The following is a 27415-nucleotide window of genomic DNA, read 5'->3' as shown; positions in this document are numbered from 1 at the left end:
TAGATAAAGAAATCTGCAAGGGCTTTTCGGAGATATTATCAAAATTTGTGTTCGATTATTCTTTCACAATGAGCAAATTTCAATTCTTGAATAAAGGTTCAAAAATATTGAGCAATGACACTTTTTCATCCAAATTTCGTTGTAAAAATTTTTTTATGGAGAGAGTTACACCATACGAACCGAAATCTGCAAGACTCTATCATACTCCATATCTTCAACCATTATGGCTCCCAAAGCCTCCAATCAATGCTGTTGCTTCTCCTCGTCCAACAACAAATAAATCTCCAAGAAACGTCCTTCGTCAATACAATGGTTTATCATCAGATTTCGGAAGAGATACAATTCAATCTCCAACAACAACTCGCGAGTTCAAAATGAGCAATTCTCTAACTTACGATCAACGCTTAAAACAAAACAGCATAAGACTTCGCAAATACGATAACAAACTTGCACAAAAGTATTCTAAGGTATTTTCATGCGAACCATACAAATCTTCTATGATTGGAGCGTGGCAAAACTCAATTATTGATCATCAACATGAACGTGCCAGAAATGAGACATTCCAGTATCAACAACGTGTTAATTTCAGTAGACAAAGGAGCCATCGTATTCACGAAGAAGCAGAAAGAGCTCATCGCTGGCAAATGGAAGTTAATGGAGTTCCAGAGCCACGTTACAACTACTGATTTCCATACATATTGAGTTTCTTTGTATTTTCAGTAATACATCTTTATTTTTCTTTTTGTTATAAAAATTACGTTTTTAAAACTTTACATTTTTCATATTATGAAGTTTTGAGTACCTGCAATATCACTAAGCACTTCATTATGTTATATTTTTTAAATAAAAACGAATTTTATAAAATTGGAAAAATTCCAATTTTGCCATGATATATTTGGAATTGTGTTCTGTCACTCCAAAAGCTTCATACATACAGGGAATTTGGGTTACTTCCAAAAAATATATAATTAAAATTTCGTGAACAGTCTATCATTTTTAGTTCCCTCATTAATTTTTCCAAAACTACGATCAATTCCCATTTTGGTGGAATTTTAAAAATTTTTCATGGAATTTTTTTTTTCACACAATAAAAATGGATAATGGTCTTACGCTGAACCACGAATATGTTGCTTCCCATATCGATGAATATATTAATAATGAAAGCTTTTTTTAATACATTTGAACGAGAAGACATCAAATCAATCCTGGAAAAAGCACAATTAACTCATGATCAATACTTTTCTCTTTTGAAACAATCTTCTTCAACTATCACATTCAAAGACCTATATGCATACACACACAGTACAAAAATTTCTATCCAAAGCTTCGAAGAAGCCATTTCGGTTTTGAAATCAATTACCAAATACATGAGATTCAATACTTTGAATGGAATCATTGATTTCTTAGAACAAAAGCAGGAAGAAATCCTTAATTCATCAGAAACATTCAGAAAACTTAGAGAAGAATTGAATAATAAAGATAGATTAAACAGAGTTTTTGAGCTAGAGAAAAATAATGATTTCGAAGGTGTTTACAAATCACTTGAAGAACTTGCAAATGAAGGAAAGCAGGATATAATGACAAAACTTTTAGGAAACAAAATTTGGGAAATGTCACAAGAAAGTGGAAGAAATATTCTTCATGTTGCGTGTGAAAAAGGAAATCTCAGACTTGTTAAATCTTTTGTTGAATCAGGCTGCGATTTGGAAATAAAGAATAAGAGAGGATTGACTCCACTCATTTGTGAATTAAGATCAAATCAACTTGAAGTTGTTAATTATCTTTTATCTGTCGGAGACGATAAAGATGCAAAAGATAAAGATGGATGGACTCCACTCATGTATGCATCTTTCAATGGACAAATTGATGTTGTTAAGAATCTTCTCACTAATGGAGCAGATAAAGAAGCAAAGAATAATAACGGATATACTCCACTCATGCTTGCTTCCCAATGCGGCCATCTTGAGGTTGTTAAATATCTTGTATTTAATGGTGCTAATATCAATGTGAAAGCAAATGACGGAAAAACCGCACTTAAAGTTGCAAAAGATAATGTAAAAGATTATTTCAATTCTATTGCAGGTAAGTAATTTATCGTAGTAAAAACATTAAATTTATAAATAAATCATACTTTTTTTTATTTGTAATCATCAAATTATCAGTAATATTATGTCATCTACAAAATACATAGGCCCTTAGAAATCGAAACATAATTTACATATGTTTTTTTGAGATCGAACATTTCTACGTAAAATTTTGCTCTTTTTTTCACCACTGATTACATTACCCAGATTTTTTGTCATCACACATTTCGGAAAGACAATGTCCAGAAAGTGCAATCTTATCTCAGTTTTGAAAATGATTAAGTAAATTTAACAACAAAACATTTTATTAATAAAATACAAACATAAAATTATAAATAAAAATAATTAATTAATAATAATACTTGCTCTTCTATTAAACCAAATCTTTTGACCTCTCAGCAAAACACTTGATGCATAAATACCATGAACAATAACAGGTATTGAAACGTAGCTGTCGTAGTCAACAGATTGGTCAGTTGAATACAATTTGATCAAGAAATTCTTCTTGACACCTTCATTTTCAAGACATTTGTTTTCCATATCCCAGAAAACATTCTGTAACTCTGCACCTTGCATATAAATACTTGAGGCAGAGAAATCAGCAGCGTTTTCAGGAACTAAAGTTGCTAAAACAACCAATTGTGGCAACTTAATTTTCCTTATATTTGCAAGATAATTATTAATGCAAAGGAAAATTGGTTTCGCATCATGAAAGGCGGAAAGATCCAGAATCTGTGGCCTTCCTTTTCTCATCCATGTGTTGATGAAATCGATTCTTTCGTTCAAATTGTTAATCCAATGATTTATGTAGTTTGTTGCAATTTGGCCAGAAAATTGCCATGATTTTGGAACTTTTTCGATTGCAACTTGTAACATGTCATCGTAGTTAACAAGTAAATCAGTGAACGATCCTTTATCAACACCAATGATTTCTTCACATGATTGTCTGATGTTTTTAACAACATTCGAGTAAAATTCTGCTTCATTTTGGATGGAAATCGAGAATTCATCTTGTTTCTTTTCATTTTGGATATCGATATTCGACAAACTCTGCATTATGGACTTCGAACATTCAATTGCCAAAGAAATATCTGGTGGCGGAGTGTTGTTTTCAACAATCTTCTTGAGAGATGTCGTGATTTCTCCTTCTTCAGATTCATCTCCATTTGATAAATCTCTTGTGAACATGTTGTAAACAATGGAAGCGAATTTTCCTGCATGATTGACACAGAATTCTCTTGTGTCTCCATTAGGAACTGTTACTTTGCCATCGATAGTTATAGGATTCTTTCCATCTGCGATTTCTTCTGTAAACATTTGGTCGACAATTAATTTGAACATTTTGAGATCATCTTCTTCGACCAAATGTCCAGAGTAGTTCAGTTCGATGATTCCTTCTTTGAGGACACTGAGTGGTATTGTTCCAAGTGCGTAATGCAAATTGAGGAGTGTCTGCATCGAATCGAAGAAAGGAACATTCGAAAGATGAATAGAACTCTTCGAGTATTTCATCATGTAACTTGTGAAAGCTGTATGGAAAACAGCAATCAAAAATGCAATTCTTGTGGATTTCTTCTTGCCAAATATGTCTTCTGGCATCCAATTAATCAGTTCTAAAAGCATCTTGTCTGGCATGCTTATTCCTGTAACAGCCAATCGAACTGAATCTGTTAAAATGTTCAGAGGAATTGAGACTTCTCTTGCAACAGTAATAAACAGTCTAAATGTTGGATGTCTTGAAGAAACAGTCTTGAGTTTCGTGACTAAAGCGGAAACAGTCAATTGTACATCCATGTCAGCTTCGTCTATTGCTTCAAGAAGAAGCCAATCTCCGCCTTGCATTGCGAAATTCAATGTTGTTTCGACAAATGATGCTTTTGTGTGTGGTAATGACAAACATCTCAAATTAGTCCTCTTTTGGCGTGCAAGAGTTTGCAATTGGAAGAAAGATGTTGCGAAAGCTTTCGTCATAATTAAAATAGGAACTTTTTCTGGTAATTCAATGATATCTTCCAAACCAGTACTTTCGACTTTTACGTATCTTTCGTTTAAGTTTTGTGACACGAATTTGTGCATCATCTTCGCAACATGTTGTGGAGCAATGACTTTGAACAAAATGATTGTCTGGAATTCAGTCAATCCTTGCTGTAATTTTTCTGGTAAAGTGTCACTTTTTGTTTCTAAAAATGTCTGAAAATCTTCATATTCAGACATGATTTTCCTTGGGAGGTTCTTCATTGGTTTGACGTGAGATGCAAGTGTTTGAATATCACACCACATTTCATTAGTCATTGTCTGAGGAATTGGATTTTCAAAGACACTTTGTTCCCTTCTAAATCCGGAGACAAAAATGTCGAATTCGCTTTGATCCAAAAGTCCACTTCCCATCATAATTGCTGAAGAAAACAGGAAAGAAACAATGAACCTGTACTCGCTGAAGACACTTCTAAGTGTTGCTTTGTAGAATGCATATGTCAATACTTCCATTAAATCATCTCCTTCCTTCATGTTTTTCATGGCAATTTTGATGTCATAATGGAAATTAACTTTTCCGAAAACATACAAAGGATTGAGATATTTCAAGTTCTTTGTCAATTCTGTTAATATGGCCAAGCGCTTTGAAGGAGCATCCATGAAATCAGTCGATTCCTTAATAGTTTTCAGTTCAGATTTGTAGTTTTCAACCAATTTCGTCAATGTTTGAATTGAATCTTGTTGTTTCGCCAATTCTAAGAATAAAATGTTGTCTTCGATGATTGTTGATGCATCAGTATTAGAGAGCAAGTCTTGTATTCTCTGTTGGCAGAAAGCGAGATTCGTCTGTTCTGTGTCAATACTTTTAGACAAATCCGAAATTTTCGAGATCAATTCTGGCTTCAAAACTTTCATGAGTGAATGTTTCATCGAGATGTGGTAGTCATGAACATTTGGAGCGAAGTTAACAACAGTAGCTCTTGTGCAAAGTGTCTGGGAGAGCTTCTGGTCAATGAATTTAGTGAACAAATACAAATGGAATCCGATATCAATTTCAATTGTTCGATCGGCCAACCTGACAACAGATTTGTCCTGTACCAAACTGAGTTTTCTCGCCATTACTGCTTCATAGCAATAAGGAACCGAACGTCTTACGTCTGTAACGAACAAGGCACTTCCTGCTCTCATTGCGCTTTCAAGAATTCTCAAGTAATTTGTTAATTCTAGCTTAGTAACAATAGGCGCTTGTTTCTTTTCTTCCATCATTTTTACGACATTGAAAACCATTCCTGATGGATCAATGACGTAAGGAGAATAAGGAGCATTCATGAGATAAATGAAGTTCTCGAGAACTTCGTCGTCATCAATTAAACCTGCCTTTCTCCACTGTGCTGCTTCTGACAAAGGAGTTATCATAGAAATTGAAGAATTTATGAGAGAATAACCCAATCTTGCATCACGAACAATTCTTCTGACTTGTGAAAGGAATTCTTCTCTTTGTTCTTGAGTGAAAGAAGAAGCAAACAACAAAGCAACCGTGATAATAAATGAATCACCAACAATGTCTGATTGGTAATTCATGTGTCTGTTTAATTTTCCTTTCCAATTATCATGTTCTTTTATCAACATGTTGATAATTTCTTTTCCTGACTCTTCCTTTTGTATGTTTTCTTGTACTTGTTGTGCCAAAATTGAGATCTCTTGGTCTTCTTTCGACATTTGTTCTTTCAGAAGTTCAATGTTTTTATCAGACATTGTTCTGCTCGAATGAACTTTTGATAGTTTAGAACGAGTTTGTTCAATGTTTGATTGCAATTTATGGAGATTATGTTGTGTTGGAGTCAATCTAATCACTGCATTCTGGTATTCGATCAATGATTTAATGTATGACAAGAAATACTGACATCCAACTGTTTCTCGCAATGCAATATCTTTCTTGAACAATTTGTTTTTCTCGATAATTCCGACAATTTCACTTAATTGTATTTCTGTAACAGGATTCTTGTCGGAATACATTGTTGTCAGCTTAGGAACAATTAATGGATCGTTTAATAAGCTCACGGAATTGGGCCATGTTGGTTCTACTTCCATTAAAACACAAACAATTTCCATGACACTTTTTGTAATTGGCAAAGGAGGATTTGCACTTCTCATGTCATTTATTTCAGTTTTTGTCAATGATTTCAATCTTGCGACTGATTTATACAGTTCTGTGATGTAATCATTGAGTTCTGCATCATGTTGTCTCCTTATTTTTTCTGCTTCTTCCAAGTTCTTTTTCATTTCTTCTTCTGTCATTTTTATGTCATTTGCAATGTTTGAAACTTCTTTTTGTTTCGAAACAAGTTCTGTATTAATTCTCTGCAGTTTGGACTTCCTGTTTTCTATCTCTGGATTCAAGGTTTGCACCTTTTGGGAGATTCCTTGAACTGTTTCTTGTAATTCATTGAATAACTCAACAATTGTTTTAAGTTTCGAAATTTCTTCGCTTTCAGAAACATATAATTTCTCATATCTGTTCAAGAACTCATCAACTAATTTCATGAAGATTGATGGATAAATGGCAAAGTTCTTGAGAATCTTTGGTTTGTCGGAAATATATTGTCTTGCGAAGTTAAATGTGTCAATACATAATTTCGAAATTTGGTTGGATAGTTGTTGATTTTGAGTTCTTTCCAAAACAGTTTTGTTCGCGTAAGTCATCATTCCTTCGATATTGAACTGTTCGTAATTATCTACAGTGCAATGTCTGATGATTGCTGGATTGTTTTGTATGATTTGCAGGAAGTTTGGAGATTTCGGATCCAAATAAATGATTAAATGGAAGTTTTCTGCAAATCTATCATACAAAATTCGACTTAAATTGAAATAAGATTCATTTTCACCTCTAAGTCTTGCGAATCTCACTGCATCTACACACAAAGCATCGAATTCAACAGGAGAAAACATCATCATCAATCCATTATTCGTCAACAAATAAGTGACATCTCTTGAAATTTCAGGTTTCAGAAGCATTTCTTCTGTTATAGAGATACAGTAACCTTTTCCACCACTTATAGCTTTAGGTAACGCTTGTTTCATTTCATCTCTGAATGACAGACCACTTGTTAACTCAAGATATTCCATGTTTGCAATAGAAGCAGCAATTTTGGCACATGTATGTCTTCCACTTCCATCCTGACCTAAAAGAAGCAAATTTCCTAATGGTTTGTTCAATACTCTGTTTGCTCTTATTATGTGGACAGAAATATCATTGAAGATAACAAGTTTTTCGTCTGCAATTCGTCTTGGAATTTGATACTTTTCGACATGTGATATGAAAAGTTGTGTCAAATCATTTATGTTGTTGAACAAATTGTAATCGGGGAGAGTTCCGTATTCAGGGTTGTAGTCTTCTACTTTATATTCACTGTAACAGAACATTGGGACTTGGAATGATCTCAGGGACTGTGTACTATTGAGTTTGTTCTTTAAAGCGTTTGAAAGATATTCTTCATATTTTGGTTTGTCTTCTGGTAAAAACTTATCTCCAAATGATCTGTCCATCTCGTGTACCCACAACAACTCTAAGTCATTGCTTGTTTTAATGACATTGGAAGAACATCTCAATATACCGAACAAAAGATTATTGATATCATGCATGTTGAATGTATAATGAGGCCTCTTTTGTGTTGGGAAGATATTCAAAGAAATTTGTTCGTAAACATATAATGTTCCATTGATAATCTTAGGGACGCAAACAATAACTGGCTCCTCGTACCTCAAGAAAAATGTCTTCATGAGGCTATGCAAGATATTAAATATCGCTGTGGAGTTAATCGACAATTGATAAGTAATAGCGGTTTTTGTAAATCTTGCATTCAAATTTTTATGAGTTGAAGAATCATCATTACCAACGCCGAGTAGTACTAAGTCTTCTATTGTTGTCCACATGTTCTTTGGAGTGAAGAATGAACCGTTTTGTTCGGAAATCTGTCTCAAAAATTCGATAATTGGTTTTTCTCCGAAATCATTTTCTTCCAAATTATGGATATCATCCAAAACAAGACATCTCTTGACTGCGCCGCTTCCGTAAAGGATTGATTTCTTCTTTAATCCCATGCATCGATGCATGAACTTCATTAATTCACTAGGCGGGAATGATTTTGTGCATTCTACATCCATAATTTGCAATTTTCTTTCATCTTCGAGATTTCTTGTGAAATTTCTTTTGATTGTTGTTTTTCCTGATCCTGGAGGACCTCTTAACAAGATGTTTAATCCTGATTCCAAATACAATTTGAACAATCTGTTGACACGCTCTGTTTCTACTGTTGGAATCATTATAGAGTTTGCCATAATGGATTGTGGATGAATAGTAAATGAATCATTTGTATCAACGTATTTCGGAACTAAATCTTGCCAATTCGTCCATGAATTCTGTTCTGAATCATACCACCATTCAAACAAAGTTCCTCTCATTGGAAGATCAATTGTGTTCGTGAAACAATCTCTGGCCATTTTGTCAAACAACTGTCTGCGGGAATTGTCCAAATGTCCACCAAATGCCCAATAAAAGGCAAAGATGTAAAAAGCTGTCATTTTGTCAGCAACAACTTTTTCTGAAGTTGTAAAGTTCAATTTTTCGATCAAATGGATGAAAATCTTGAAGAAATTGGAGACATGAGAAAGCGATGGAACATCTTTAGTTGGAGATCCATTTTCATCTGAGAAATGAACAGCATTTTCGAGAGACCTATCGCATAAATCAGAGAAAACATTGATATACAAATTCTGGTTTTTGAAAAGTGGCAAAATATTGTTGTATTTCTGGCCATCAACAAATGAATCCCAAATGAACTGGTTATTATCGAAATAGACCAATCCGCATCTAGAAACAAATGCTGGTGATATTCTAGAGATATCAGTTGTCTCAAAGAAAAAGTGGAAATTGTCATTCAAGAAAACTTGATCTCCATCATCAACATTTAATATTGGCTTGTCATAGATCAATGATTCGATGCTTTCACACCATTTATCTGCCATCGTTCCATCAAAAACGAACCATCTGACTTTGTGTTTCCTGTGATCATTCGCGCTTTTGATTGATTTCGTCAAAAATCCATCGTAAAACTGTCCTTGACTTTTACTTTGGTAACCAAGCATTTCCTGGAGTGTATATATATCATTGTAGATGCTTATGATATATACTTGCTGTATCTTGTTGTCGTCATTAACAACTTTGGCGTTCATGTTGAAATGAGACCTCAAAATTTTGAGAGCAGTTGATTTTCCGGTACAAGATGGTCCGTAAAGTATAACTCCTCTGTTATTAAAATACTGACTTCTAACATTGATGATTTTATCAATGAACAAATGTGTGCAATTGAATTTGAGATCCTTTAATGTTGCTCTCAGTTCTGTAGCAATTTCTCTTCTGTGGATTTCATCGAAATTAGGAGAATGTGGTTCATTGAAGTACATCAACAATGTTTTATCTATTTGTTCTTTCTCTTTTTCGTCTTTTATTCCGGAATTTATTGCGCATTGGATAGAATTTGCAATGATTTGTTCATCTTTCAAGTCCCTGTTCTTGAATTCATTGACAAACTTCATTACACGCTTTATCAACTCATATCCTAATACAACAATCTTCTTTTCTTCAAATAAAACTGATAAATCTCTCAAAATATTTATCACTTTTTCTGACAATTCTTTTGCATTTTGGAAACCAAGAGACCACAAGCAGCTCTCACAGTATAATCTTAAAGGAGGCTTCCTAATGTATGTTGGTCTGAAGAAGGAATGTAATGAATCAGGTAACGCGTCATTTGTTTTTGTAAATGTCAAGAAAATTCCATAATTTTGAGGCATCGTAATTTCGAATCCCAACAAATCAACTTTCTTTTGTTGAGCTTGGCTCGCGTTGAACAATGATCTAAAGTAATCAGTTAATATGGCAATAGAGTCCATTGGCAAGTTATCTGCGTGTTTGTAGCATAACCAGACATTTGCCAATAATGAACCTTTGAAAACCATTGAAATTTCTTTGATTGAAGAGAAATTCGAACAATTCAAAATATACATGAATCTTCCTAACGTTCTTGAAATCATTTTGAGTGTTTCTGTCTTTCCAGAACAATGTTCTCCAACAGTTGAAACACCATAAGAATGATGCAAAGAGCTTGTCATCGAGAAGAAGTCTTTCTCGGAGTCTTCAGTCATCACAGTTCTTGCATTACAATCTGCAAATTCGTTATCGTAAACATAACTGCATGATCCGACATTTATTTTCACATCTTTAGTTTGTTCTTCGTATGTGAATTTAACTTGTCTGAACCATTGGTAATGCTGCTGTGTGAAAACTTCGTCTTTTATGTATCTTTCGATTGTATCTCTATGATACATTCTCAAAGTAATTAACGAGGAAAGCTTCAAAATGTCTAAGTTGTTCGTTGAAGTTTTCAATTCTTGACAATATGTCAAAATATATCTGTCAATTTCGTTCTTGAAAACTTTGAGGGATTCAACGGCATTTCCTGTTTGGAAGCACAATAAAACTCTGTTCGTCCAGTCAATGCGGATTAAGATCCTTACTATCTGACTCAAATGAGATTTGATCCAATCTTCATGCGTCATTTCGTTTCTTTGTTGCATTGACACTTTTACTTCGGATTTCAAATTTCTTTTTGATGTTTCTTCAATGTTTTTGAGCCATGAATCAATGTTGGATCTGAATTTAATGGATCTGACTTCGAAAACTTCTCCGCTTGCGTTTATTAACGATTTGACGCAAGGAATGTGATTATCTGGAACAATTTCAACATTTCGGATTCCGTCGAAGATCTGTGGTAATATTTCGACGATACATGTTGGTTCCTTCGATCTGGAGATGATTGATGCCAATTGATTATTAGATAAGAAATAGAATCTCATGAAATTGATTCTCTTCGAATCTAAGTTGTCATTAATTGACTTAAGAAGCTTTTGGACTGAATCTTTGGCAGATTCAAGGTCAGGAGCCGTTTGATTTAATGCAGATATCTTTGCAACGGCCGGATCATCATTAATCTTGGTAGATAACGTTCTCCATATTTTTTCAACTGATGAAAGTTCTTTGGAATCAGCTGGAGTTGGTCTTAGACCTGATGGGAAAATTGATTGGATAAAAATCCAATTATCTTGCACATATCTTAACAGATGAGTGATATGTAGCATCATCTTGATCGTTTTGTTCCATGACCCGGCTGTTTGTCTGAGAGGAGCAACATATGGAGAAGCTCTGACTGAATCAATCGTAGCTTTGGCATTTTCAAGCTGTTCTGTGACTTCATTGAATTCGCAGATTTCGTAGCTTGATTTTTGCCATTTGGCCGCATGACATCCGAAATACAAAGCATCGATGTCTTTTTGGACTTTTGTGATGTTTTCCAACAAAATACGCTCGTTTGTAGCTTGAACTGATATGGCATGGATTTGTTCAACGTAGTTAAAAGCATGGATGTCGAACAAATTATGTAATGTGAAAACATCGTGGGAGAAAATGTCTGTTCCAAGAAGATTCGATATCAGAGTCTTGTGCTCGATCGTGAAACTTGGGTTCTTTAAGTCTGCAATGACCGGTAACAAGTTTGATACGTCAATAATTGCAGTAACTAAGGTATCTGCGACTTGGTTGCCTATCAATGCTTTAGCAGTCTTATAAGCGTTATCTTTGAATTGCTTGATTTCATCTTTGAGTGCATCTGGATCGATATTTACGAAATTCATAACGAATAATTGGTTGATTCTCGAATCCCAGAGGGTTTTTGTCTCCCAGAGCAATTGCTTGTTGGCTACATCAGTGCATAGTTCATTGACATCATTGAATTCTACAGGAGCTAAGTCCATTTTTTGTCTGTAAAGGTTGTATTTCTTGGAAAGGTCTCTTGCAGCGTTTGCTTTTGCGATCAAAACAACGAGAATAGCTGCAGCTTCATTGTTGGTTGTTGTTTGGTCTTCAAGCTTCGGATTAGTTTCAAGTTCTTTGTAAGATTTCATCGATTCATGCAAATTGGAGATATATTCATCGAGTTGGACCGTGAAATATGCCTTTTGCGACTGGATTTGGCTGGAAGAATTGGCCAAAACAACTTTAATTTGTTCCAAAATTGGAGATAAGTCATTAAACAACTCTTTATCTTCTTCACTAACGGTAATTGACTGATCCTGAGCAAGTTGGAAGAATTGCTGAAGGTTGTTCTGTTCATCAACAAAAGAATTTATTAATGAATTATATTTGTTCGAAACATCGATGAATTCTACATATGTAGGCACGTTATTAACAATAATAGAAAGATCTCTGTGAGCTTCTTTTATGTGTCTATTGAATTCTTCAAGATATCTTTCAATAACATGAGGAATTCTGAGCTTAATCGATCTAATACAGACTCCTGGAGACATAATTAACGATTTCTTCATGTCTGTACTAACACAATAGAAGATTCCGACATTTTTAGATTCAACAATTGATTTCAAAAACTTTTCTTCTGTTCTTAAGCCTTTAATTTTGTCGGCAACATTATTAGCAGTTAGATTAGGATTATCTAAGAAGGTTAAATCAATAGATTGCTCGTTATTATAAATTGAAAATGGTTCTGAAAAAGTTTCGTTGTAAAAATTGAGAAGGTGAAATTCACTATGAATAATATTGACTTGCTCTTGTGTAATTGTCTTGAAAACTGAATCATTAAAGATAATTCTGCCTAAATCCGGAATAGAAATGATATGGAGGGCATCTTCTCCATATATTTCGCCAAGTATACTTCCAAACAATGGATTTGTGAGTAATCTTGGTACTTTAAACAACAAATCAATAAAATCATTTCTTATAATGTCCAATTTCTCAATGATTTCTGATTCATTTGGATTCCACTTGATTGTATCATCAAAACTCATATCAATCCAAAAGATTGGCGTATCAAATAATTCTTTTGTTCGTTGTTTAACTAAATCGTAAAATTTTTGGAAATCAATTGGGAGTTTCATTGGTTTCTGATATTCAGGATCTACAAAATCAAAGTCTTTTGCGCCTCTTTCATGTAAAATTTGGAAGATACTTAAATACGTCATTGTTGAATCGAAACAAAGGTTTCTTAGAGCTGAAATGACAACGTAATCGATTAAATGTATGAATCTAATTAATTTATTGCATGTGGCTCTGTAGTTTGCGCGATTTGTATATTCAAGTGAATTTTTATTTTCATTTTCCTTTTCTTTGGTGATAGAATGTGTCTTTTTGTAGTGTTCCATTAAAAGTTCGAGAGGTCTTCCTTTTGTTTTCCCTGATTTTTCTGGAGAATGAAGTAATTCGCGGGTTTTTTCACAAGCTTCATTAACGGTTTGACAAATATAGTTGTACAGTTCAGAAAACATTTGAGTAGTTTTATTGTAATGCTCATGATTGTCTTCAATGAAATTTTTCATTCGGTATTTTCCTGTAGATCTAAGTGAAAACAGTTTTAAGTTCTGTAAATCGCTAAGTTTACGTTGGACTTTTAGAAAAGCATCGCGTAAAATCAAGTCTGTGAAGAATAAATTTTGAGTTAGCATCATATTTGCGTGTTTTACTTTAGATGTTTGTACTAATGACTTCCATGCTCTAAAGTGACGCCATTGACGTTGATATCTAAAGAAAGGAAGTTGAATTAATTTTGCAAACTTTTTATTTGCATCAAGCCATTCATCTAACTCCTGAAAATCAACTTCATCACCACATACATGTGTCAATCCTTTCAAACTTAAAGTCCAGAATTCGCTACGCTTAACTTGACTTGGAGGAATAATTTTCAAACTTGTTGGATGATTTTCATCCTCAATAAGCTTAGACGGATATAAGTAGACGAAATTGTTTGTAATATTGTATTTCTTGACGTAATTTATAAACTCTAAAGGATCTTCGAAATTATCTGGGATTAATGAAATTTCAGGTTCTAACTGTTCAAGCTTTTTTGGTGTTCTTGGTGTATGTAGAGATGAATGTATTGGTTTTTGTTGAATTTCTGGTCGAGTTGCGGCTCGAGTTTTTGGTCTATTCGTTCCAAAGCAAGATCCAAGCGTAACTGGTTTACTTATTAGTTGTTGTCTTGGAACTAGTCTGCTTTTAAGTTCTCTTGATCTGTCCATTCCTGGCCCATGAGGAGGAATTGACATAAAAAAAAACAAAAAAATTTAGACTTCTTTATAAAAAAACGTGTTTACAAAAAATCTAAGAGAATTGATAAAACTGAAATTTCATTTTAAAATAGAACACATTTAATGAGAGAAAACAATTTTCGCACTGTAAAAGATTATATCAATGTTTAAAATGAAATATTAATTTTTATGTCACATAATCATTCTGTTCATTGCATAATATGACCATCCACATAATGTGTTCTGATCATCTGTGCAATATCATCTTATCTTAGCCACCTGCATAAAAAAGTATACAAGAGTGAAATTAAATTGAGAAGGCGCATGAATAAAAAATTCATTTTGTCATATAAACTCATTTCTGCACCATATGAAATAAGGAGGTCAAATATTTCTTTATTACTCAATTGTGCTGCCAAATATAATGGAGTATCTCCATTATTATCTTTTGCATTGACATTTGATCCATGAGAAATAAGCACTTCAACAATTTCTCTATTTTTCGTAATTGCTTCATGAAGTGGTGTTTTTCCAAGTGTACATTTTTCATTGACATACGCTCCATGTAAAATAAGAAGTTTGACCATTTCTATTTCATACATTTTTATTGCTTCATAAAGTGGTGTTATTCCAGATTTATATTTTTCATTGACATCTGCACCATTTAAAATCAGAAGTTCTGTTACTTCAATCGAATTGTAAAATATCGCCTTGAAAAGATAAATTTGTTTTATTTGAATTAAGGTCGATGAAAAATTGAGCGTTTTTAAAAAACCGCCGTTTGAGAGGAAAATTGTGAGCCCCGATGTATACTTTTTGACATTGTCAAAAACTTTGAAAGGACCAAAAAAATTTTAGTGTCAGAAAGTTTACAAATGTATACTTTCTGACAAACAGACTCTCAGAAAGTACTCAAACTGCGGTTTTTAATTTCCGCACTTTTTTTGGCGACCTTATACCGTGCGAAATAAGAAGATTTACAATTTCGGAGTAATTCTTTTGTATTGCAATATCAATTGGTTTTTCTTGATACTTATCCATCTCATTACAATGAGGATAGATGAGAAGTTCGGCAGTGTCTTTATTATTATTACATGCTGCATAATAAAAAGGAGTTCTGAGTTTTTTATCTTTTGCAAAAATATCTGCGCCATGAGAAATAAGAAATTCTGCAGTTCTTTTATTTTTATTTAAAGCTGCAGAATGGAGAGCTGCTATACCTTTTTTAGCTCTTGCTTTGACATCAACACCACGCGTAATGAAATATTCACAAAGAGATGGAATACCAAAACGAGGGGAATAAACAAAGCATTTATATAATTTTTTGTATATATCTAAATGCACAAAGAAAGCATGAAGATTATTATACTCTACACAGTATTCAAGATTGATATTTATGTTGTACTCATTCATTAAAAATGAAACGAAATCAATGTTTCGCGAAATTATTGCGTATTTCATGCATTTATAGTCGGGTTTTTGTTCTTTCAAGCACAAATGCATGATATCAAGATTTCCACTTAAAAATGAGTAATAAAGACAATGTTTTGTGATTTGTGTATTGAATTTTGTTCTTAAAAACTTAAAACAATCAACTGCACCATAGTAACAGCATAATTCAATTATTGATAGCATTGTTATTGAATCAGGAGAATAAAAATATTCACGATCTGGAAGCAGGTCAAATGGAAAATAATAAGTAGGATCATTCTCTATCAAAGGAATAAGTGATTTTATATCATCATTGACAATTGATCTGAGGATTTGGTCTTCTTCATGAAAATTCAAAGAATATTGTTTAAAATTGATATCTTCCTTTTGAGATTTATCTAAAATGATTCCATACTCCTTATACGCAAAATAATTGAAAATTATTTCAATTCCTGAAACTTCTCTTGGATGATATTTTTCAAATATCTTTTTGAAAAGAATCCAATATGATTTAATGTAGCGATTATTGCATATTGATATAAACGAAATCTTGCGTAAAACTTCCGATGGTGTTAAATATTCTGTTTTGATCAAATTATTTTCCACAAGTTGGTAAATTATATCAATATCACCCTCATTCTGTGTGTGTAGCTTGTACAGAGAATCAAATGTCTCGCGATATTCTTTTGTTAACTCCATAAGCTCATCATAATCATATTTTTTCATATTAATATTAATGATGGCAGAATTTTAATTTTGTAAAGAATTTCTATTTACAACAATATGATAAAGTTATTTTCAACATGTACAAATAGAATCTTAAGTATTCAAATTGGGGGTTATATCAAAAATTTACCATCAAAAATTTGAATACAAAGCTTCCTGGTGGCACCGCCGTTGTTGTTCCAATGCTTCCAATCCTAGTTCCTTGACGTATGACATGAATTTCTTTATATAAATCAGGAAACTTGCCATTACAATGCTCAAATCTTGTTTTTCCTTCATCTTTAAGAAAGAGTCGATATGGACGAAGATCACATAATAAATGAAGCTTCAATATACGAATGGGGCCATTTCAAATTCTGACTAACATTATTGTTCAGGAATTATCATGAAGTCAGTCTCATTAAGTAGTTCTATTCATTTCCTATCGAATTTAAGCAGAAAAGCACAAAATAATAATACAAAACTGAAAATAGAATTAGAAGAGGACATATAAACTTGCTGACATTAGAAATATTTATAATTATTGTGCTCAGATCATTGTAAGATGCTATGTTGAATTAATAAACTTATGATGTTTAAGCCTTTTTGAAGTGGTTGATAATCTTGATGAAAAAATCAATGAATTTATAGCAGTTTCATCGAAGGAGACATATACTTATGCCAATGTATGATGATTTATTTCGCCGAAAATCAAATAGAGCAGGGAAAATGGTGAATTTCGTTCAAAATGGAAAAATTACGATGAAAAAAATGCATATAATAAAGGCCACAAGTCTGGAAATAGAGAATTATATTTATTACTTGCTATTGTCGAGATCAAAAAACATGGATCTGATGGTCTGGCATTTTGCCGTCAGAAAGCATGAACTTTTGATTTTCAATTCTCAAATTTATAAATCATGAATAGTTTTATTTGTATAATCAAGATGAAGGAAGGTTGGAAATTTTTTATCGTTTTTATTTGAGACGTTTAACCGCAATCTTAAACTATCTAAATATTACTATCAATTAGATTTAATAATTTGGGCGTGATTTCGGTTCGAAATTTTTGAAATGCGATTTATTTAAAAACTCCCATCACATGTAGAAGAATGAAAATATTAGTTATTGTTTCAGATTGCATTGAAATTTAATTTGAATATAGAACGATAAAAGCAAAAATGTACGAGACACCAGATGTTGGGACTTACTCCTCCTTTGAAAATAGCGAGGCTTCAATGTCTACGGTCAAAGTCGGAGAGAAGCCAAAATATGCATCTTGCTTTATTACAATGATGAACTTGTTAAATACTTTGGTCGGCGCCGAAATTCTTGGTATAGCCAACTCCTTTACCCTTTGCGGATTATTTGTTAGCATTGGTCTTATGGTTTGCACTGCTTTGCTTTCATATGCTGCTTCCATTTTAGTAATTCGTTTACAGAATTTCACCGGTGGCCAATCCATTAACGAAATTGCCACAAAAGTCATGGGTAAATGGGGTGGCACAGCCGTATCCGTTCTCACGCTCTGTTTCACTTATTCGGCTCAAGTTGCTTATTTAGTTATTGCTTCTGAAACAATCGAGAAATGGCTCTTACTCCTTCATGCTGATGCTTGGACCACTGGATGGAGACGTGCTATCGTTGTATTCGGATACGCCATGGTTCTCCCAATTGCATTAACAATTCCAAAGAAGATGGATTTCCTTAATACAGCATCATCAATAGCTATTTTATTCCTTACCGTTTTTGCATGCGTTATGGTTTACAAGGCTATTGTCGTCTTACCAAAGCAAGGATTCAATCCTACATGCGAAAGTGCTATTTGGGGATTGAACTTCTTCAATGCACTTGCCATCTATGCTATGATTTTTGCCCTTCCGGCTATTGTTTTACCTCTTCTCAACCCATTCGATCCAAGTATCAAGAAGAGATACTTCCTCATGGGTTCTGCATTCCTTACATGCTTCACCATCATTCTTGTACCTTCCGTTTGTGGTTATCTTATGTTCGGAGCTTATACAGAACAAATTATTTTCGGTTCCTTCGACAACAAGGATATTTTAATTCAAGTCGTTCGCGCCACCTTCTTCTTCGTCGTCAACGCTTCATTCCCTGTCGTAGGTATCGCAGTCGTTACAGATATCTCAGCTCTTGTTTACAAAGTTCATAATCCAGCCGACTTGGACTGGAAGCGCCGTATCATTTGCTTACTCATCGCCGATGGCCCACCACTTGTTCTCGCTATGGCACTACCTAAAGTACGTCCAGCGCTTGAAATCGGTGGTGCATTTGGTGGTTGCCTCACAAACTTCTTCTTCCCACCACTTTTGTACATCGTTCAGTCAAAGAAGAAGTGGTATCATCCGACAAACTTACTGCTACTACTCTTTGTAACTTTCGGATTTGTTTCATCCGGAATTGCTACATACACTGCAGTTGAAGACTGCGTTCACACATTTAAGGGTGGAGTTTAAATAATAAAGTTAGTCTATTTGATATAATTATAATTACAAATGCCTATTTTTTGAATAAAATGGTTTGGTGAAAAAATTCGGATTTCAGATCTTGGAAATGAATTAATTAACTTGTATTTAAAATTTTTACAGGTCAATGTGAAGGTTCCATAGTGTAATGGCTATCACTGGGGACTCTGAATCACTAAATCCAGGTTCGATTCCTGGTGTAACCAAAATTTTTTTATCAAAAATCGACTTTTGTTTATTTCAATGGATTTTACTCCCCCTTCAAACTAAAAAAATATATGGATCAATTTCCGATTTTTAGATTTATATTGAGTTCATTACTTTTGCAGTGATTTTCTCCATTTCATTTTTCAATTTTTCTCGCTCATCAATTCCAGCGGTAAAAATATAATTTTTGAATGGGAAGCGGAATTTCCCTTAACTATGATAACATTCAACCGCTTTTCACAGTAGGTTATTGGGATATCAAGCGTGCTGTTCAGAAATCTACAAAGCAACACGTTTGTCTATGGGTTTTCGATTATCCAAAAATTAAAGCCAAAGAAAGAAACACAAACGATCGACATAACTATATGGAAAATGTTATAGCTTCGATTAAAGCTCAGCAGAAAGTACGGCACCCGAACATTTTGAAGATTTTTGAAGTTTCTGAAGATATGAAGAGTCTTGCCTTTTCTTCGGAACCCATTGAGTTCCAATCAGCGAATGATCCATGTTTTACGCGTGATGAAGCTATTTTCGCATCAAAACAATTAGCTTCTGCAATGCAATTTCTTAATGAAGACTGCCACACTGCTTATTTGACTCTCAGTCCCGAAGCCATCTTCTTTGACAAACAATTCAATCTTAAGTTATGTCTATTTACATTTGCAAAACCATATAAAGAAATTTCTCAGCCAATTCAAATGCGCGCACCTTGGACAAACAACACAATGCACATTCCAGCAAGATACGCAGCTCCAGAAGTCATTCACAACCAAACAATTACAGTTCGCGCTGATTCTTTCATGTACGGCTTAATTGTCTATTATTTCTTTACAAACAAGCATGCGTTATCTGCTATATCCCTTGAAACCCACAGACCCAGCGAATTACAGTCCAAATTCGACGATATTCCCGAAGAATACGCAGATTTGATAAAACTATGTTTTAACGACGTTGCGTCCTTGCGACCGAATTTTATTGCCATCAACAACGATGAGGCGTTCTCCAGTACCGTTTGCGACGCTTTCCAGTATTTGCAGCAAATTGACACGAAAGATCCGAAAGACGTCTATTCTTTCTTGTCAGGACTTGCCGATATAGTCCACGTGTTCTCCACGAGAATTAAGCAGTACATGTTCCTTCCGATTTTCCTCAGATTGGCCCAAACAGATGCGAGGTACGGAATCATCATTATTCCAATAGTTCTTACTATATCCGAGGCCCTTGAAAAATCAGAGATACTCCCTATGATTTTGGAGCCTTTAAGACCTTTATTTGAAAAACCTTCAAATCCTATGTTATGTAAGTCAATTTTGAACAACATCGATTTCATTTCTAGCAATATTTCACCATCACAATACCCAGCATTCATCTTCCCAGCAATTTTCTTCGCTTTAGGTTCGAATTCTTCGGATTTAATCCAATTAGGTATTACGAAGCTTCCAATCATCATCGAAAACCTTTCAAGCCAAGTCTTAGCCGATCAAATACTTCCTAAGATCGCTACAATCATTCCACAATGCAAAGATGCACAAATTGCAACATTAAACATCAATATTATCGAAAAATTCGTTACTAAATTAGAAAATGACATCATCGCTGTTACGATCTGTCCAAAGATTCTCGAATTATACAGAAAACAACAATGGGATTCGATTCCATTAGATTATTACAAGATTTTGTCACAAATGTCACTCAAACAGGACACAATCATGAAGTTTATCGTACCTATGTGCACTGAATTCCTTCAAAACAGAGGTCTTCCGGCAAATTTACAAGGAATTTACTTTAATTACATGTTGAAGTCGATTATGATCGTTATGAAGGAAAGAAATATCTCATCCAATGTCGAAGTACCCGATACCGTCCTCCAGCAGACAAATGAAGCTACTTCTCCCGAAAATAAAGATCCATTTGGTGTCAGATTGAAGAAAGTCCAACAGCAACAACAGCAACAGCCACCAAAACCACAGAATCCACCAGAAGAAGAGCCAAAGAACAATGATCCGTTCGGAACTACTCAATCTCAATCCCAGAAGACGAATTCCGGTTTCGGAAACGATCCATTTGGTTCTCAATTACAGTCGAGCCAGCCACAACCGTCAAAAACCGCTGATTCTGGTTTCGGATCCGATCCATTTGGAACATCTCAACCGCAGCAGGCCAAAACAACATCCGGATTTGGTAATGACCCATTTGGATCACAACAGCAACCTGCAAAGCCTCAACAGCAACCTGCAAACTCAGGATTTGGAAATGATCCGTTTGGAACAACTCAACCAACTAAGCCACAGCCACAGAGTTCATCAGGATTCGGTAATGATCCATTTGGAACTACACAGCCTAAGAAACAAGAGAATTCTGGCTTTAATTTCACTACTTCTGAAAATAAACCAGCTCCAAGCAACAACGATGGCTTTAACTTCGCAGATGATGACGAAACTCCTCAAAATAATAATGACTTCTTTGGAAACCAAAATAATCAAAAATCCAACTCAGGAATTGACGATCCGTTCGGAAATAAGCCACAACCAGCTAAGCAACCGACAGCCACATTCTCTACTGACGCTTTTGCTTCATCTCAGCCCCAGAAAAAGCCACAACAAAATTCTGGTTTCGGAAACGACCCATTTGGAACAACTCCACCGCAAAAGCCACAAGATAATGGATTTGGAAACGATCCATTCGGCTCCCAGCAGCAGAAACCTCAACAAAGTTCTGGTTTCGGAAATGATCCTTTCGGACAACAGCCAAAACCACAGCAACAGCCACAAAATTCAGGGTTTGGAAATGATGTATTCAGTTCCCAGCCTCAGAAACCTCAACAGAACTCCGGATTTGGAGATGATCCATTTGGCCAACCACAGAAGCCTCAGCAACCTTCCAATTCAGGATTTAGCAATGATCCATTTGGTTCTCAGCCACAAAAACCTCAACAAAATTCTGGATTTGGAAATGATCCTTTCGGACAGCCACAGAAACAATCTCAGCCTCAAAACAATGGTTTCGGAGATGATATGTTTGGTTCCCAACCACAGAAGCCACAGCAAAACACTGGATTTGGAAATGATCCATTCGGACAACAACCAAAGCCACAACAACAGCCACAAAATAGTGGATTCGGCAATGATGCCTTTTCACAGCCCCAAAAACCTCAACAGAGCTCCGGATTTGGAGATGATCCGTTTGGCCAACCAAAACCACAGCAACAGCCATCAAACAGCGGTTTTGGCAACGATAGTTTTTCAAAGCCCCAGCCAAAGCCATCAAACGGAGGCTTTGACACTGATGTTTTCGGAGCAAGGCCACAACCGCCGAGATCCAACGATCCATTTGGAACAACCCAGCCACAACAGAGCTCTGGATTCGGAAATGATGCTTTTGGATCTTCCCAGCAGAGCCAAAATTCCGGATTTGGAAATGATCCGTTTGGCCAGCCACAGAAACAGCCGCAGCACAGGCCATCATTCGGTGGCGATGTTTTTGCTACTCAGCAGCCGCAGCAAATGAACAGAAACGCTTCAACAGATATATTCGCAAGTTCGAACTCGGGATTTGGCAACCAGTCTCAAAACAATGGATTTGGAAGTCAAAATAACATGTTTGGAAATCAACAACAGCAACAAAATCAGAATAATTTTTCTGGATTCGAGTTCGAGTAAAACCCCTTCATCCCTTTATTCTTTTATTTATGGTATATATATAAAAATATTTATTTTAAATTTCTCTAATTTTTCAAAAAAAAAATCTCAATTTTATTTTAATTTTTTAAAAAAATAACCTAACATAACTATGAACCTGTTGATATCTATTCCAGTTAATTTTGTTTTTAATTTTATCGTGTGCGGGACAAATTTGCCAAGTGTCACTTTTCAATAACCTTAAATTACGCTTTTCTCATTTTTTTAAAAATAACCTTAAATTATATTTGAAGAAATTATGTCTATGATATATGTTTTATGCTAGAATCTTGGAGTTTTCATGCACTACAAAGAGCTCCAAGGTTCCAAGAGTGAATGCTCAATAGCAATTATAGAGATGTACCTTTTCAAAATGACTTTTACTGATTAAATTTAATCAATAGAAGACATTTTGAAAAGATACCTCTACAATTAGATATACAATAGATTCAAAGCTTCATTTCAGATAGATTTGAAACTTTGAAACTCTTGGTAGATTTTGAGTGGATGCTGACAATCATCTTTGAGAAGGTTTTCTTTAAGAAAACCTTCTCAAAGAGGTTTCTCAGGAGCCCTGAGGCTCCCTTTCGTAATGATTGGGAGCCTTGGGGCTCCTGAGACGAAGAATGGCTTCGCCGAATCTTTGATCAGCAGAGGCCAAATGAAAAGGCCTCTGCTGATGGATTCTCAGGAGCCCTGAGGCTCCCTTTCGTAATGATTGGGAGCCTTGGGGCTCCTGCAGCAGAGTATCGCTCCGCTCCATTAATTTTTTTTAAAAAAAGTGCCGTGTGGCAAATTTGTCCTGTTCCCTTTTGGTCTCATTATTACGACAAATTTGTGTGAGTAGGAGCATAGAACCTAAACCAATGTTAACAAAAGAAAGAATCAGAAGATCGATATTCAAATACTCTACTCCATTGTGCATCATCTAATGGTTATCTATATATTGTTCAATATCTTATTTCTATTAGAGCTAATAAAGATGCAGAAGATAGCCATGGATTTACGCCACTCATCATAGCATCATATAATGATAACCTTGTTGTTGTCAAATATTTAATTTCTATTGGAATTGATAAAGAAGCGAAGCACATATTCGGATCTACTGCATTTCTTGCAGAATTACAAGAAAATAATTATGAAGTTGCAAAATATCTTATCTCTGTCGGAGCTGACATAGAAGCAAAGAATAATGATGGATATACCCCACTGATTTGGGAATCAGCAAAAGGTCAACTTGAATTTGTTAAATACCTTATCTCTGCTGGAGCTAATATTGAAACATCTGACAACGAAGGAAATACTCCACTCCTTATCGCCCCTTGTTATAGTCAACTTGAAGTTGTTCAATATCTAATCTCAGCAGGAGCAAATAAAGAAGCAAAAGCTAATCATCAACATACAGCACTAATTCTTGCATCAATGATATTCAGCTATTTTTTCGTTATCGCCTCTAACCGCGAGGTGAAGAAGTGTTCAGCCATCACTATCGATTTGGTGAATGTCAGAACCAAGTGAAATAAGAAGTTTTGGAACTTCATAACCATGATGTTCTACTGCATATTGAAGAAATGTTTGATTTTTATAAGTTATTGCATTGAAATCAACTCCATGGGAAATAAGGAGTCTTGCTATGCTGACACTATCATTTTTTATTGCATAATGAAGAGGTACTTTACCCTTTTTATCTTCGGCATTTATATTTACACCGTGTGAAATCAGAAGTTCTACTATTCTTGGGAGATTATTTCTCACTGCAAGGAAAAGAGGCTTAATACATTTTGAGGGATCTTTATTTAGATCTAGACCATGTGAAATGAAAAATTCTGCTTTCTCAACATTTTTATTTTCTGCTGCAAAATAGAGAACCCCACTTCCTCCCAAATCATACACATTGATATCAGCACCATGTGAATAAAGGAAATCAATCATTTCATTACTATTATGCTCTACAGCTTCAAGAATGGGTGTATAGTTATAAGGGCCTATCTTATTTATATTAGCGCCGTTTGCAAGGAGAAGTTCAGCCATTTCTACATGATTATAAATTGCGGCAGCAAAAAGTGCATGATGCTGATTGATATCTAATCCATGTGAAATAAGAAGTTCTAATATTTCTTTCCAATTAAACTTTGCTGCATAATAAGCTGCTGTTTTATTCGATTTTTCAATATTAACATCTGCACCATGTAAAATGAAATATTTACAAAGAGATGGTATTTGAAATTCACAAATAAATGTCAAATTTTCTTTGAAGCTCTTTTTGATATCAAAATATATCAAGCATGCATCAACATTATTGTAATCCGGACACTTAGATAAATAAATTGTTACATTGCATTCAGTGATCAAAAAATTGATAAAGTCATTGTTGTGTGCAATAATTACATATTCCGAGCAATCAGTATCTGGTTTTTCATATTTAAGACATTCTATTATTATTTCTTGATTTCCTCCTAAAAATGAAAATCCAAGGCATGTTTTGGTGATTTTTGAATTAAATTTTGTTCTCAAAAACTTAAAACAGTTTACAGAATCATAGTAACAACATAACTCAAGCCAACCAATCTTATGATATTCACGTGGAAACAAACTATTATCTATTATTTGCTTTTCATCAAATCTACTTCTTTCTGTGAAGCCTATAAATGATTTAATGTCATCATCCAGTATTGATCTGTAAATTGTGTTTTCGTTGAGGAACTCAATTGAAAAATCTTTATGAGTATCTGGATGCTTATATGAAAATTTATATTTGTCGTAAATAAGTTTATCAAATCCACCACTAAAACTAATACAATCAACTTTATCCGGATGATAATCTTCATATAATTTTTCGAAAATCCGAAAATATGATTTCAAATAACGATTGTTGTGTCGTAATGCATGTGAAATAGATTCAAGAAATTTCGATGGAGAAATTATTTTTGTTTCGATTATTTTGTTTTTGATATTTTGGTAAATTTTTTCAATTTCACCTTCGTCGAAAGTGTGGAGCCTGTATAATGCGTTGAAAGCATCACTGTAATCTTTCGTTAATTCAAAAAGTTCTGAAATATTAAAGTCAGTCTCACTCATTGAGAATTGGATTTGTGAACTGAAAAAAAAATTCTATAAATTTTGATTTGATTGTGCGATTGAATTGCTTATGTTGTGTGAAGGCATTTCAACAATTTCGGATTGATTTTAGTCACAATTTTCAAAAAAACTCCAAAATTTTCAAAAAAAAATTATAGTCGGATAAATTAAAAGTTCAAAAACATCGACCAAGATTATATCCGTTAGATTCTACATGAGGAATACAATGATGGTATATATATATGTAATCCTAGAATTTTACACTTTCCATTTTGAGATATCCGAATTACGATCGAAACACCTTAATTTCGCTGAAATATGTATTTCATATGTATTTAATATTAAAAAGAATATGTTATACACTGCGACTGCCAATACCTCTAAGCTCAATCCCATAAGGTTGCAAAAAAAAGGAAAAACAATAGAGAAATTGAGAGAACCAGTCACCCCAAGTGATTGATGAGAATAATTATTATATGAATACATGCATATCTTGTTAAAATGAAGATATTAAATGTCACCAAATGTGCACAGCACACCTGATTTGACAAATAAACAGTAAGAAAGTAGAAAGCTTATCCTTCTTATTGAAATTCTGGCTTTAAAAAACTTTATCGTGATTTTGTAAATTTACAAATTTTACAAAAAATGAGTCTTGGCATTACTCCGAATTTTGAATACATTGCAGCTCATATCGATGATTATATTAAAAATGAAAATTTATTTAACCTATTTGAGATAGGAGAGCTCAAAACAATTATGAAACAAACAAATTTAACATCCAATCAGTACATTTCACTTCTACAACAATCCATAATTATGCTGGCCATCTTGAAGTTGTAAAATATCTTAGTTCTATTGGAGCTAATAAAGAAGTGGTAACAAATGATGGAAATTCTCCACTCAATTTGGCATCACAAAATGGTCATTTTGAAGTTTTAAAGCATCTTATTTCTATTGGAGCTGATAAAGAATCAAGAGATAATGATGGATATACTGCGCTAATTCGTGCCTCAAAACTTGGCCGCCTTGAAATCGTTAAATATCTTATCTCAGTCGGAGCTGATAAAGAGGCAAGAGATAAAGATGGATATACTGCATACCTTCGTGCGTCAGAAAGTGGTCAAATCGGAGTTGTAAAGTATCTTATATCTGAAGGTGTTAATAAAGAAGCTAGGACAAACGATGGAAAAAATGCTCTTTCAGTTTCATCAGGATATGTAACCGATTATCTAGAATATCTTTCTCGTCATTAATCTAATCAGATACTTATCAAAATACAAAAAGATTAAAACTATAATATAATTATTATATTTTTTCAAAATGAACGTGTATACATATATATACAAACACCTGGACTCATTTCAAATTCTGCAACGCCTCATTAAAACTATGATATTTTTAGCATTAAATTTAAATTTAAGGTATGGAAACCGGATCGGTTAATTGGTTAATAGTTTCCAAATCTCCTGAAGTTTTATTCGAATTCTTCGTCGAACTGCATGTCAGCTGGATTACGGTAGCAGGCAAATTTGAACTCTCCTGAACTGTGCATTTTTCCATTGAGTGAATGTACTGCGTTAACGGCATCTTCATATACATTTCTAATGCTGATGACACC

General features: G+C 34.2%; 8 protein-coding genes and 1 non-coding gene across 9 annotated transcripts, besides 3 other annotated features; 5 read left to right on the top strand and 4 right to left on the bottom strand.

Moving 5' to 3' along the window:
• Positions 1–152: 152 nt before the first annotated feature.
• TVAGG3_0273070 (uncharacterized protein) lies at positions 153–704 on the top strand (the record flags this gene model as incomplete). The annotated part of the gene is made up of 1 exon (XM_001579810.1): positions 156–686. The coding sequence occupies one exon, from the start codon at positions 156–158 to the stop codon at positions 684–686; it is 531 nt and encodes a 176-aa protein (XP_001579860.1).
• A 206-nt stretch (positions 705–910) lies between these two features.
• TVAGG3_0273060 (spectrin binding) lies at positions 911–2097 on the top strand (the record flags this gene model as incomplete). Its single annotated transcript, XM_001579811.2, has 1 exon — positions 1125–2090. The coding sequence occupies one exon, from the start codon at positions 1125–1127 to the stop codon at positions 2088–2090; it is 966 nt and encodes a 321-aa protein (XP_001579861.1).
• Positions 2098–2429: 332 nt separating this feature from the next.
• Positions 2430–14228, bottom strand: TVAGG3_0273050 (dynein heavy chain family protein family; the record flags this gene model as incomplete). Its single annotated transcript, XM_001579812.1, has 1 exon — positions 2430–14228. The coding sequence occupies one exon, from the start codon at positions 14226–14228 to the stop codon at positions 2430–2432; it is 11799 nt and encodes a 3932-aa protein (XP_001579862.1).
• Positions 14229–14476: 248 nt separating this feature from the next.
• TVAGG3_0273040 (proteasome regulatory particle assembly) lies at positions 14477–14812 on the bottom strand (the record flags this gene model as incomplete). The annotated part of the gene is made up of 1 exon (XM_001579813.1): positions 14477–14812. The coding sequence occupies one exon, from the start codon at positions 14810–14812 to the stop codon at positions 14477–14479; it is 336 nt and encodes a 111-aa protein (XP_001579863.1).
• A 310-nt stretch (positions 14813–15122) lies between these two features.
• On the bottom strand, positions 15123–16367 carry TVAGG3_0273030 (spermatogenesis; the record flags this gene model as incomplete). The annotated part of the gene is made up of 1 exon (XM_001579814.1): positions 15123–16367. The coding sequence occupies one exon, from the start codon at positions 16365–16367 to the stop codon at positions 15123–15125; it is 1245 nt and encodes a 414-aa protein (XP_001579864.1).
• Positions 16368–17522: 1155 nt separating this feature from the next.
• Positions 17523–18832, top strand: TVAGG3_0273020 (amino acid transmembrane transporter protein; the record flags this gene model as incomplete). The annotated part of the gene is made up of 1 exon (XM_001579815.1): positions 17528–18823. The coding sequence occupies one exon, from the start codon at positions 17528–17530 to the stop codon at positions 18821–18823; it is 1296 nt and encodes a 431-aa protein (XP_001579865.1).
• A 134-nt stretch (positions 18833–18966) lies between these two features.
• Positions 18967–19038, top strand: TVAGG3_0273010. Its single transcript has one exon. It is a non-coding gene; the product is annotated as a tRNA-Gln (tRNA).
• Positions 19039–19220: 182 nt separating this feature from the next.
• TVAGG3_0273000 (SCY1-related S/T protein kinase-like family) lies at positions 19221–22723 on the top strand (the record flags this gene model as incomplete). The annotated part of the gene is made up of 1 exon (XM_001579816.1): positions 19231–22698. One exon carries the CDS (start codon positions 19231–19233, stop codon positions 22696–22698), a length of 3468 nt encoding a protein of 1155 aa, XP_001579866.1.
• A 155-nt stretch (positions 22724–22878) lies between these two features.
• Positions 22879–22905: a terminal%2Cinverted (terminal inverted repeat of MuDR-4N1_TV transposon ID:TVAGG3_0272990).
• Positions 22879–23526: a mobile genetic element.
• Positions 23493–23526: a terminal%2Cinverted (terminal inverted repeat of MuDR-4N1_TV transposon ID:TVAGG3_0272990).
• A 666-nt stretch (positions 23527–24192) lies between these two features.
• Positions 24193–25794, bottom strand: TVAGG3_0272980 (spectrin binding; the record flags this gene model as incomplete). The annotated part of the gene is made up of 1 exon (XM_001579817.1): positions 24193–25794. One exon carries the CDS (start codon positions 25792–25794, stop codon positions 24193–24195), a length of 1602 nt encoding a protein of 533 aa, XP_001579867.1.
• Between the last annotated feature and the right edge of the window lie 1621 nt (positions 25795–27415).

This window comes from Trichomonas vaginalis, chromosome V (genome assembly GCF_026262505.1).
Source record: "Trichomonas vaginalis G3 chromosome V, whole genome shotgun sequence".
In the NCBI taxonomy this organism is placed as follows: Eukaryota; Parabasalia; order Trichomonadida; family Trichomonadidae; genus Trichomonas; species Trichomonas vaginalis.
Note: the sequence above shows the minus strand (reverse complement) of the source record. Positions and strands in the feature narration are given on the sequence as shown.